This window comes from Tachysurus fulvidraco, chromosome 11 (genome assembly GCF_022655615.1).
Source record: "Tachysurus fulvidraco isolate hzauxx_2018 chromosome 11, HZAU_PFXX_2.0, whole genome shotgun sequence".
NCBI lineage: Eukaryota > Metazoa > Chordata > Actinopteri > Siluriformes > Bagridae > Tachysurus > Tachysurus fulvidraco.
The window spans coordinates 11,548,749-11,561,246 of record NC_062528.1 but is presented as its reverse complement, the minus strand read 5'-3'; the positions used below and the strand labels follow the sequence as shown (position 1 = coordinate 11,561,246).

Genomic DNA, 12,498 nt, shown 5'->3' with positions numbered 1-12,498 from the left:
CCACTCCTCTATATGTATTCTACAGGAAATGCTAAAGACATATGATGTAACATTTGTGTATGTGGTTTGTCCAACTATCAGCTTTAAAGTGTAGTTTTATTGTCATTCTGGCTGTCTGAAGTCTGGGTTTAACTATTACCAGGTCTTGGCTGCTGCATCGCTGTAAGAGGAATGCAGAAGAGATACCGAAGTACATAGACGTATAGAAATGTTCACATATATGTGTCATTTGAAGAAATTAATCAGACAAGGAAATTAAGCAAGGTGCCAAAATAAAAGTGCTACTACCACCATGTTTCACTTTGGAGTTGGTGTTCTCACAGTGATGAACAGTGTTGGGGGACCTGAGGCCAAAATGTTGTTTTTTTACTGAACCAAGTCAAATCAAATGACTCAATCAATTCCAGCACTTTCCGAATGTGTGTGTAGAGTGTTATGAATGTAGGCAGTGGATCCAAGTATTTTAGATTATGGAACATGTTGTAGAGACCTGTTGCATGTAAAGTGACAATATTATGAGTGTGGTTGTGAGGGTATATGTGACAGCATTATTTACTTTCATCGATAAATTCCTCACTTGTGCATACCTTCCAGTCCAGATGACGGCGTCTGTGGTGCACATGGTTTATGCTGTCCAGTCTGGAGACTGGACCATGACCTGCTGCAGGCTCAGTCTGATCACTCTCAGGTTGCAGGATGTCTTGGAGCCGGTATATATTTAAACCAGAAGGTTCAAGTGCATGTTTTGTATCGTGCGCTAGAAAAAGCAGTAGAGTGGTCACCTCACTGTGGTACTCCCTTCACTTTGAGACAGCAGTGTGGAATTTACGAGCTTCGGCCATGGGGTTATGTGCACGGTGCTCTCTCAACAAAGCAAACATACACCCTTACTGTCCTCCCATCGAGCACATATCATTCTGTGGAATGTAGCCAGCCGAAGCCTTGTCACCCTGCTTTCTTCTAAACCTGCCACGTGGGTCACGAGGCCACATCCAACTTGACATCCTTCTTCTGTTTCACTTCAAAGTAGCTTTTTGGCATATTTTGGCATATTCTTTGTCACAAAAGTATTTAAATCTATTAAGATTATTGTTGTTATGGATCCAATAAAAACATTATGAAGAGAATATGATGTAATAAAGATTTATGTATCTGTTAGTCTACTATAGAATACCATACTGTTGTTAGTATATACAGAAAGAGCGCAACAGTTCACACCGGTTATAACTTATTTGACACTGGTCTGCTTAGCAATACAAATTTATATTCTTTATGTCAAACATGTAAAACATAAAGCATATAGAAAAAAAAGTAAATAATGTTACGTTATTTGTAGATTCCTGATAGTTGGTATTATTCATTTCAGTACTTATTTAATAAGTGAGCGATTATTTTGGTAGTTTATGAATTTTTGATTCCGCTGTATGAATGTACTGTGTAACATGTTTAAATGATAAAATAGACAGTCTTAGCTTTTTCTTTTTTATTATTGTTTCTCTACATTTGCATGTTTCTATACATTTATATGCAAATATTGTATTATGTTTCTTTGTGCTTTTAATCTAAGGTTTCTCTCTATTATCTGTGTCTTGTTCTGTCTTTCAGCGGAACTGCAGAGGGAAGGCAGTATCGAGACGCTGAGTAACAGTTCAGGCTCCACAAGTGGCAGCATTCCTCGTAACTTTGAAGGTTACCGCTCTCCCCTGCCGACCAACGAGAGCCAGCCGCTCAGCCTTTACCCCACAGCTTTCCCCTAGAGCAGCTTCTCCTCTGTGAAAACCTTTCCATCTCATCACAGGAAACTGCTTTTCTTCGTCTGTCTGGGTAGATTTTGTGGCGCGTGATGTTGACTTCTCCTTCCACCTAACTAACGCTGAAGCTAACATCAGTGAAGATCCTTTCGCATCAGAGCAGAAATGGAGACAAGACCTGCATGCAGGCTTTCAGTAAACGTGCTACTTGATTTTTGCTTCTGTAACAAACATGTTGTCTTATGTGGTGTGTGTGTGTGAGAGAGAGAGTGAGTGAGTGAGAGAGAGTGAGTCATCTCTTGTGAAGGCCGTCACAGCTGCCATTTTGTCCCTTTCTCAAATACATGACATTAAATAGTTAAAAAAATATTGCGTGCAATTTAGACATGTTTATGCCAATATATCCTTGGGCATTGGAGTGTAATTCATGCCATAACTTTATGTATTTGTTTGTTATTCAACCTGTGTTATTCAACCTTGTTCGTATCTTGATTTCCTCTCAGTCAAAAGTTTGGACATGTTAGACTGAATATGTATTTTATGACATTTCAATAAATTTATTTCAATGAAATTTAAATAGTGAAGTTAAACCCCATGTATGATTGTATTTCTGGATCAATATGTAATTTTAATAAGTAGTTGATTTTAGTTTGATTTTTTATTTTATTAAATTTCTCCAAAACATATAGAACTTGTTTAGAACATGTTTATATGGAATAAATGCTCAGCCTTTTGGAAGAATTTAAGAAACATCTAATGGGTGTAGCTCCTTCATAAAGACACCAGGAGTGTGCAAAGCTTTAAACCAGTGTGAAATAACAGAAATACTTAATTTAAAATTAAAATTTAAAAGTGAATCTTATAACACTTCCTGGGCATTATCAATAGCAGAAAATAGTAAACCTGTCGAAAATGTATCCAAGTGCTCATATGAGTGCTAGTGTACATTTAAGAGGAAGATCAGGCACTGCATTGTATGCACAATTTCTTTGACTGAATCATAATTATGCCTTTGCATTATGTTTATATGTGTATTAATTATACTATTTACATTAAATATCATTTTACGATCATACAAAATGATACAAACTTTACATTTATATATCATGACAAAAAATACTTTTGATCTATTTTAGTATTTAATTACTTGAGGGGAAGAAGTATAAATAAACTGTTGGGGTCTTTTCTTCTTAGTTTACTAATGTTACATATTATTTCTTATTAAGTCTCTCTTCCGTTAGGTCCAAGAATGGATTTTTTCCCCTTTGTGGGGTTAGTGCTTTTGAACTAAAGACAGATTATATGTGGCTTCGTTATGTTGTGCTTTTTAAATTTATTGATTACTGCAGGGTTAATTGTTTCCCAGTAAATGAGCCACTAAGTGTTAGTTTCCTTTTAAATTTTTAGGATATGCTTTGTGAAACATCTTTCCTCAGCATATATTTAGGTGTGTGAGGGCTGTGTGTAATGTGTTTAGAGGGAGTTAATAACTGCGTAGCAAATCTCTATCTCTCTCTGAGCAAACACACACGCGCATACATATCGGTTTGCGTTTTTATGACTTTAATAAAAGAGCCATTCTCGTGAACTGGACTTGACAGGGCAGGGCATGACAGGACATAAACTCCAGTGATATTGATGAAGGTTTTGCTGTAATAGCTTTCAGCTCAGCTTGCGGCTTAATGAAAGCTGTTATGGTTCTACTGGACATTGCAGTGCATGCAGCAACACTGAGGTGCATGTGATGTGAAAGGATTGCTGGCCTCACTCGCTGAATGATTTACAAAGGTCAATATTGGCATGACTATATTGCCATGAATGCATTGCACATGCGTTTTGTGAACTGTAATATGCTTTTGAATGACACTGATTTAATCCTGTTGAATATAAATCCTTGCAATTGAAATGATCTGTCAAATGCACATTGCTTTGTGTCTATTTACTTTAATAGATGAACTGTTCATTCTGACTATTTATGGTTGTGTGTCAATACCAAGTACTGAGCTGGGACAGAGTATGAATAGAAAATGAATGAATGAATGAATGAATGAATGAATGAATGAATGAATGAATGAATGAATGAATGAATAAATAAAGCATAATGGCCAAGGTAGAAAATATGTAATCATTTATATTTCAACTCAATTGTTATACGTATAAAAGTATTATATAATGTGTTTCTGGTGTTTTCTTAATTCCACAAACATAAGAAGGTGAATAATAGTTATTTTAGGTTTTGTATGTGTGTGTTATTTTTTAGTATTGACTGACCATTTAACCAAAAATAGATATTTTACTATTTTATTCAATTGTACTCTTTTGGTATTTAATTCTTTTTAAAACAATTAAAGTGAGGAATGAGGCAAGTTTGAATTCTGTGTAATACTGTTTTACAGGAATGTGGTTGAATTATAGTATTGTCTAACAGTATTTGTATTAGTCATATAAATGAGATGTCCTAATTATCATAATAACCATAGACAGCAACAAAGCCAATAATGCACCATAAAAGTAATCTTTATTATAAACAGTCATAAGTGCACAGAACATCTGGTACATAAAAGCAAATGAATTCCTAAAAAGGTGACAACATAAGATGAATTATAAATGTTAAAAAAAAAAATCTCAATAATTTCCTAACAATCTTATTTTATAACCCCCTAGCTTTAGTGAACTGTAAGATTCCAGGACCTTCTTGTAAACTCTCTACACCTGTACATCACTAAGGAGTGGAGACTCCTTATATATGACACAAGATATATATGACACAAGGGAAGAAGTTAAACTTCGCCTTTCTCCAGATCTCCTGTTGTGCATTGAGCAGATGAGCAACAGACATGCAGGAACAAACCCCCACACATGTCCGAGCTTCTCCACTGCGAGGGCTGTACACTGTCTGCTAGCTGAGCTCACTGGAGGCTAGAAGATCCCTGGAAGTGAGTCCTACACTTCTCACACACAGAATCATATCAGGCCAGGTGGTGAGAGGTGGCAAGATTTCTCTTTCCTCCCACTGGTCCACTGTCAGAAATCTCTGTTTGGAAGATAAGTTTGGGTGCCTACAATAAATCAGAGTGGCAGCTTGAAATGGGGCTGATAAGTAATCTTAAATTTGGTTGGCATTCATCTGACCTTCATAAGAAGAATAAAAATCCACTTTTCGTGAATCCGAAGGGACTGACGCAGCTGCTTAGCAGCTTTATTTTAATCATGCTGAACAAGTGCAATAATGTTAAGGTGTTAACATTTAGTTCACTGCTTAAGAGACAACTAGGCACATATACAAAATTATTATTATTATTATTATTATTATTATTATTATTATTATTGTTATTGTTGTTATTATTATTACAAATCTATACAATGTAAACAATCGTTTAAAAAATTCACTTTTCCTGTGGCACAAAGCACTTGATCATATTTTGTAAGCTTATAAATTCTTAATAAATTGTCTCGACTATTGTCGATAAAACTAAAAAAATCAACAAAAATAAAGCTATGAACTTGTAATTACATGAAGCTTGTGACGTTCTATTAATGCACTATATTTTTTAAATAAATCAATTGTCTGTAATTTACACGTGTAATTTACACGTTTGCATATATGCCTAATTCATATTTGTTATCTAATCTAGATTTTAAGGACTGCGTTTACATGTTCAGAGGTCGAGGTGAATAATAACTAGTTTTTCGGTTCATTAGGTAATGCAGAGCTGCTCAACTCAAATCATCACGTGTAACTCAAATCATCACGTGTGACGCGTGGGATGTTTTTAAATAGATAGTTAAATGTCGATCAGCCCGTTTAGCCTTTTGTGAGCTAATATTCTATTTGGGCTTAAATGGATTATAAACAGTGTGAACTGTATTGTGTGTAACATGCGCATTTATGGTGTGGAACATATTACTACAGATTATTATTAGAATGTTAAAATAAAATAAGCCGTCGTTTTGTATGCTGTCAGCCTCTTTAAATAATAACATAATTTATTAAAAAGTAATCGCTAAATTATTTACAAAATTAATCTCCATACTTTGAATGAATAGGTTCGTATTTAAATAAAATATCTAACAGCACTGAATTTATTCATATAAAAATGGTTGATTGGCATGTGAATGGAACCTGGTGCACATTTCAGTGCATTGTGGCTGCTCTGATACTGTAACTGTAGGAACTTCTGGGGAAATCATCAAAGTTTTTTTTTAACAGGACTAATAAATAAAAACAATCATAAACAAATCTATTTTTACAAAACGTGCAGGCGAATTTTTTAAAGATTTGTTGCGGATTATTTGCCTATGAGCAGAAAAAGCGCATGTGTTTGTGGTGGTGTTTGTGCTCGTTTGTGCTTTTTATAAAGAAAAAATCTGATTCCGTTTCATTTCAACTTTTTTTTTAATTTCGTTTCGTTTTTGGATCCGGATCATTTATTGTGAGCGCAGAAAGGAAACTATTGTGTGATTTGTTCTCATTCTAGATATTTATTGTTTTACGTTGACGGGTTTCTCTAGTTTGCTCTTGAGTAAAGTGTTTTTCCGTGAAATAAACACACTGGGTAACTGTGTAACCGACTGAGAAGAGCAGCGAGAGCAGATTGTTTTTGACTAACAACATGTAATTGAACAATAATTCATGCACAATATTTTGCACTTAACTGCAGCTTTAACTACGTCTAGGTTGAGAAGCTCCATTTTAAAATGAAAGGAGTATTTCTGCTAATAAATAATAAAATAGGATTACTGTTGTGTTATTTGTTTGCTATTTGTTTGTATATTATTCATAATATATACATTAGTTAACAAAATAATATACAATTAAATCTTAGTAAATTGTAATAAATCTGGTAGGGAATATTTTTCATTATTCTTCAAATTCTGCAAATATATACAGTTCACTTACAATTGTGTTCATAATGTTCTCAAACAGGTGCAAACCAAACAGCCTGGTTGGTATAAGTGATGTCCTCATAGGCTCATAGACGTGGTCGCATTGCGTGGTGTGCGAGCTATTACACAGTCCCAGGGGTCATTAGAGCGCCCCCAGCTGTTACCTGTGGGGAAAGGACAGGACTTGAAAAGTCAATCATATTAAACTGATAAGGAAACATACTAAATCCTGATTGTTTTATTATGGTACGTTTATGCGTATTTTAAAAATATGACATATTTCTTGGCCTATTTTGTTATTGAGTTCTACGTACTATCATATCTGCTGGAAGTCCTCAAATGCATCTAAACAGCAATAAATCAGATGCCCTCAGTGGACACTTTATATCAGCATACACAATGTTCAGCCTACTAAGCTTCCTGCTAATCAATTCATTAGCCTGTAAGTCATATTACTAAGTCTGTTACCTGTAATATGAGATAATAAATTGCGTGGGTTTCGATACTGCAACTGCTCTTAGAACAAATGATGCACCGTTATAACTCTGAATACAGCGAACGTATTGTTTTCAGCTTGTATTAGCCAGCAGACACAACTCCTTAGCTGAGAATACAGAAATGTGGACAATCATACACATGGATGGGTTGAATAAAAAAGAGAGCAGAGAGCAGAGCAGAGGAGAGGAGAGGAGAGGAGAGGAGAGGAGCGGAGAGGAGCGGAGAGGAGAGGAGAGGAGGAGTTGGTGCTATTGGCCGGTGGGATCCCTGTGACAAGGGGAAATATGAGGGACTTTGACAGGTCTTAAACGGTCTGGCGCCAAAGCCTCAGTCTAGCGGCTAAATTTAGCAAGAGAGATGATGCAGAGGTTCGGTCAGAGATGGCGAAAAGATTAAAGGAATGGACAATCATATAAAAGTGAAAAATTGCATTCTACTGAAAAATTGTAGTTCGAAGTTATATGTGTGTATATGTGTAAGAAAAAAAAAGCTGTGTGTTAGTACCCATGTGTACTATATATTTTAATTCATTACTTTGTGCTTTTAATGAAACTGGACTTCATCGGCTTTACCAAGCAACGGTTATATACGCAAGGGTTGTATTATTGACGTAACTGCAGCATTCATGATGTTATACAATAATTATTATATATTAGTGTAAATTAACACGTCGTGTATTCTTTTTGGAATTAAACACAAACATTGGATTAAAAAAACACTCATCCTGACACAATATTTTGCAAATAAAGCGTAAGACGATTTGTTCAGTTTAACTCCTGCTGAAAGGAATGTTATATGTTCTTTGCCATCCTTTGCACCTTGTCCTTAAACCTGTTATTTAGCCTGTAATTTGGACATGCTGTCTTTAACGGCGGGGATTTCACTGTTAGCAGGAGCTCTGCAAAGTTTCCAGCATGAACAACTCTGAACTCATGTGTGATAATGGCTCAGCGCTTGATTACATTCTCGTCGGGCTGGATGTGTGTCAGTGAGGATGGAGGACGTAGGAAAAATAAATCGGACGTAATTGCAGTGACTCTGTTGATGTGATTAGTTCCTTAAGTATATACATGGAAAACCATTACCATTCCCATGTGTGCTTAATCTCTTTCCACTTGAAATCGTCCTGTGTCGCAGCTTAAAGCCCACAGATCAAACACAGAATATTGATTTGGGCGCGTCAGCGGCTCCCTTTAGCCTATAAACACTTCAGCAGAAAAGAGCGCAGCGTTCACAGGCCCTAATGAACAAATCACAGCACCGCCGCCGCATCTAGCGACCAGAAGATAAAAAAAAAGAAAAAAAAGAGAGAAGGAGAGACTTCTTTATCGTGTGGTTAGACTTAAACAACTAAAATCAATATAATGTAAACTACACGAATTAGCGTTTTCTCTCTTCATTTACAGTTTATTACCAGGCGAAAAACAAAACAAAACAAAAGTAGGAGTTTGCGCTGAATTTATGTGCGTAAATATTGTGGCCTAATTGTTGTCTTCAAATTCAACAAAGGAACATTTTAATATCAACTTATAAGGTGCGAACACAGACAGCCTACAGTTTAAAAGCCTGTTTCTTTGTTTCAATTTTTTTCTGATTCTTATCTCATATATTCCAGTTTATATTAAATGTCCTACGTACTTGTCGTTTATTATTATTCTATGCAGCTCAAATGGCCATTCTATATTTTTGTTGTTTCATAAAACTATAATTATTTTAACTTAAAATTGTGCTATTTATTGTGGTAAATATGCTATTTAAATATTCTAATATTGTTTGTTGGTAATCAGCATTAGATACATTTATTTCGTACACGTTTTGCTAAAACATAAGTAACTGTCCCCTTTTATTGTCCGCTATATGACCATTTTTCACAAAAGTAAATCGCCATTCGTTTGGGACCGAAAATGCTGCATTTCAGCAACAAGTATCTCTGAGACTCTTTGTGAGACCATTAATTCCACTCTGATGAACATTAAATTAAAATTAAAAATAATATATTGTATAGTAATAATATATGAATGCATATTCTTTCCCCATTACTTTCGTAAATATATTAATTTATACATTATATATTTAGCATCTGAAATATAAATCAGTCCCATATTAAATATACAATCCCTCTTCAATAAATAACTAACTAACTAAATAAATAACCAAATAAATAAATAAATAAATAAATTCCCGATGACTTTGAATATATATACATAAACCAAATAATCTGTAAACAAATGTTCTATCCGCATTAAAGAGTGTAGTCATTAGATTAGAGTTCATTTACATATGTAACTGTGTGTGTTTGTGTGTGAGGAAGACAGAGAGAGACAGATGGAGACATAGCGCTAGTAACTGGGCCACTAAAGGGTTAATTGGAAGCACAGCTCGTCGCCGCACTCTTCCACGGCAGCTTCACAGTAAAAACGTGTTGAAAGAGAGAACAGACTTTGTTTGGGGATATTTGACGCTGGCTGTTTGGAAAACACTTTATGTTAACTGATGACTCAGTTACTTTTTCATGTTTTATCAGTAATTAACGGCATTGACATTTTAAACAGAAAAGTTTGTAGTGTGTTGTTGAACATTTTAAAATCGATATAATGGACATTTCTTATTGCAGTTCATCAGCCGACTGGCGCCAAGCGACTGTACAACACACCGTATCCAATTAAACCCACTGTCCACTAGCGCACTGCTTTTTAACGCTGTAGTGCACTTTGCAACAAACATCTCCACTATTGGGTTTAGGTTTGTTTTTTCTTCCCCAAGGCTGAAAAAATACATGATAAATATTTCAAAGAGGTCCTTATTGAAAGAATAATTATGTGCTATATTCTGATATATCAGTCACCAACATACAGCTGTTGTTGTTTGTTGTTTTTTTGAGTATTATTTAAAAAATCATATCATTAACTAACTATTGAACCATGAATGATATGTTTACCTTAAAACAAGGATTAATTCGAACATTAGTTTGCATTCCAAGTTGTAACTATCTGTGTTGTTAGTATGAGCTGTAGATATGCTGATATGCTGAAATCTTCCATCAATACATGTTGCTCGGCATGTCATTCAATGATATGAAGCAGATTAGCAGGTTCAACAAGAAGAAGCCACTCACCAAACTTATCTTTACCATGTCTTCATATTCCTTCCGTTCGTCTTGTCTTTGAATTGCGTATAGACTTGTGTGTTTCCAGTGACCCGTGTTGCATTTAAAGTGCCAGTGTCCGCTTTATAAGTAGCCTTCGCTCTCGCCAGGTCAGTGATGAGAACAAATATATGAATAGATTTCCTAATATACCTGAGCGACCACATCACTGAATACGTGTCAAACTGCGTTTGCAGTCTGTAGCATTTTATTGATCTTGTTTTAGATCGCGACATACAGCCTAGATTGTTTTGAACTATAACGCTCCAATAATTGTACTTGTTTGTAAACACATGCGCCCGGTGGGAAATGTGTTTTCCTCCGATGGAAGTACATGTTCCATCTATCACAAGAGTCGCGTTGTTTTAGTATTTAGCACCCATTTTATTGATTAGATTGAATACTAGATTGCGCAACAATTAACCTTAGTAATCGTAATTCCTGGTTTCCAGTGCATCGGAAGTGAATTTGGTGGCTCTGACAAGGCTGGCATAGTCTCGTCGTGATTGTAAAGCGAAAAGCTGATCGACTTGGTGTGTCCGTGCTTCGGCTGAGGAATGAGCGCTGACCCGCCTAGGCTCCGACGTGTGGGAGGGAGTTCCCTGCTTTTCTGTCATTGGTTAATATTTTATTCTGTTGACATGTTTTCTTACTGCTAATGCTTCCGACACCTTCTTGTCCACCCCCTCTCCTTGGGCCTGGCCGGAGCTGTCAAAACCACGCCTATGGAGGCTCACAATTGGTCCGAAAAGCGTAAAATCAGCAATCAAGGGGGCTTGGTTCATTAGTACTGGGAGAGGAGCAGGAAGGACGTGTGAGATAGTTACAGTTGTGCAGAGGACAGGGCAGGAACTAAGACGCTTCACCTCCGCTTCTCCCTTATAATATGATCGTGCAAATGGGCATCTGCGTCGAGAGAGTGATCTTATTTTTATGAGAACGGCGCGCGCAGGAAACAAATATCTTCTTTTAAAGTGGCGTTGCGCTCACTTTGACCGGTAATAGTACGAGACTTGGTGAAATCTCCAGCTATAGGGAAACTGAAGTGCTTATTCCCTCTAGCCAATCTGCCTCCGCTCGCTTTTGTACGACAATACAGAAACTTTGCACTGTAGTCGAAGATTTCCTCAGCGCATTTCTCTCTACAGAGCAATACAACGGCATATTCCTGCTGGATAAGTGCCGCTGGGAAAGGAAAAATCACTTAAATATCACATTTTTCAGCGATTTTGGATGCACCGATGAGAGATCCAGTTTTTTCAGGCAGTGCCATGGCTTACCACCCTTTCCACGCTCACCGGCCCACCGATTTCCCTATGTCAGCGTTCCTGGCGGCCGCTCAGCCCTCCTTCTTTCCAGCTTTAGCGCTGCCGCCCGCCGCTCTCACTAAGCCGCTCCCAGAGCACAGTCTGGCTGGAGCCGCCGAGGCTGCGCTTCATCCGGCGCTCAGTCACCACCATCAGGCCGCTCATTTACGCAGCCTCAAAAGTCTCGAGCCAGAGGAAGAGGTGGAAGATGATCCAAAAGTCACACTGGAAGCGAAGGATCTATGGGACCAGTTCCACAAATTAGGAACAGAGATGGTTATTACAAAATCGGGCAGGTAATAACCTGCTTTACTAAACGTTCACCTTCTGCTTTAATAGTATTGTATGTATTATGATTTCATTGTAGATTCTTTAATCAAACAGACGTTTGTGCGTCATCATTTACAACATACGTAAAATGTAAAATATTATCCGTAAATTGATTTTATTTGTTTATTTATTTTGTAACTGCACAAGATAATGTTTTTGTCTCGAAGTGTAACTATATCCCGAGTTTGCGTGCTGACTTTTGAGCTCCCAAATGGACACAACGAGTCGAATTGATATAGCCTTTTCTATTGTGTCTATAAATACAGATTCTGGAGGTTTTAGTGACCGACATTTTGTTGTCCGTGTATGCACAGTTACATGTACTGTCTCATTTTTATAAACCGTTTCTTTAACAGAAATAACTTAATAAGTATCTCAAAACATTAGGGCTGTCACAGAACGATTATTTAAAGTTTAAAAACTGTATTGGGAGAAAATGCTAAAATAAAAAAGACAAATTTATTTTCACGTAGGTAAATGTTTATATTACTTGTAGTCATATATACTGACATTTATTTTGATTATTGTATTCGCTTCAATATACTAGCTGTATATTAGAACTCATCTGAATAAAATATTG

The 12,498-nt window shown here is 36.4% G+C and overlaps 2 protein-coding genes and 1 long non-coding RNA gene across 8 annotated transcripts in view; 2 read left to right on the top strand and 1 right to left on the bottom strand.

Moving 5' to 3' along the window:
* Positions 1-3,928, top strand: part of bcas3 (BCAS3 microtubule associated cell migration factor) — a 185,005-nt gene extending 181,077 nt beyond the window's left edge. For all 6 annotated transcript variants that reach the window (XM_027147721.2, XM_047820655.1, XM_027147719.2 and 3 more), the window contains one exon: positions 1,606-3,928. In XM_027147721.2, the coding sequence (XP_027003522.1) occupies positions 1,606-1,757 (152 nt within the window). In that variant the 3' untranslated portion in view covers positions 1,758-3,928. The remainder of the gene's footprint in view (positions 1-1,605) is intronic.
* Positions 3,929-4,247: 319 nt separating this feature from the next.
* LOC113643442 lies at positions 4,248-10,878 on the bottom strand. The gene is made up of 3 exons (XR_003440792.2): positions 10,252-10,878; positions 6,652-6,802; positions 4,248-4,810 (listed from the first exon to the last, which is right to left on the bottom strand). It is a non-coding gene; the product is annotated as an uncharacterized LOC113643442 (long non-coding RNA).
* Positions 10,879-11,071: 193 nt separating this feature from the next.
* The window catches only part of tbx2b (T-box transcription factor 2b), a 7,403-nt gene continuing 5,976 nt past the window's right edge, over positions 11,072-12,498 (top strand). Inside the window, exon 1 of the mRNA XM_027147717.2 lies at positions 11,072-11,884. Within this exon, the coding sequence (XP_027003518.2) occupies positions 11,523-11,884 (362 nt within the window). The 5' untranslated portion in view covers positions 11,072-11,522. The remainder of the gene's footprint in view (positions 11,885-12,498) is intronic.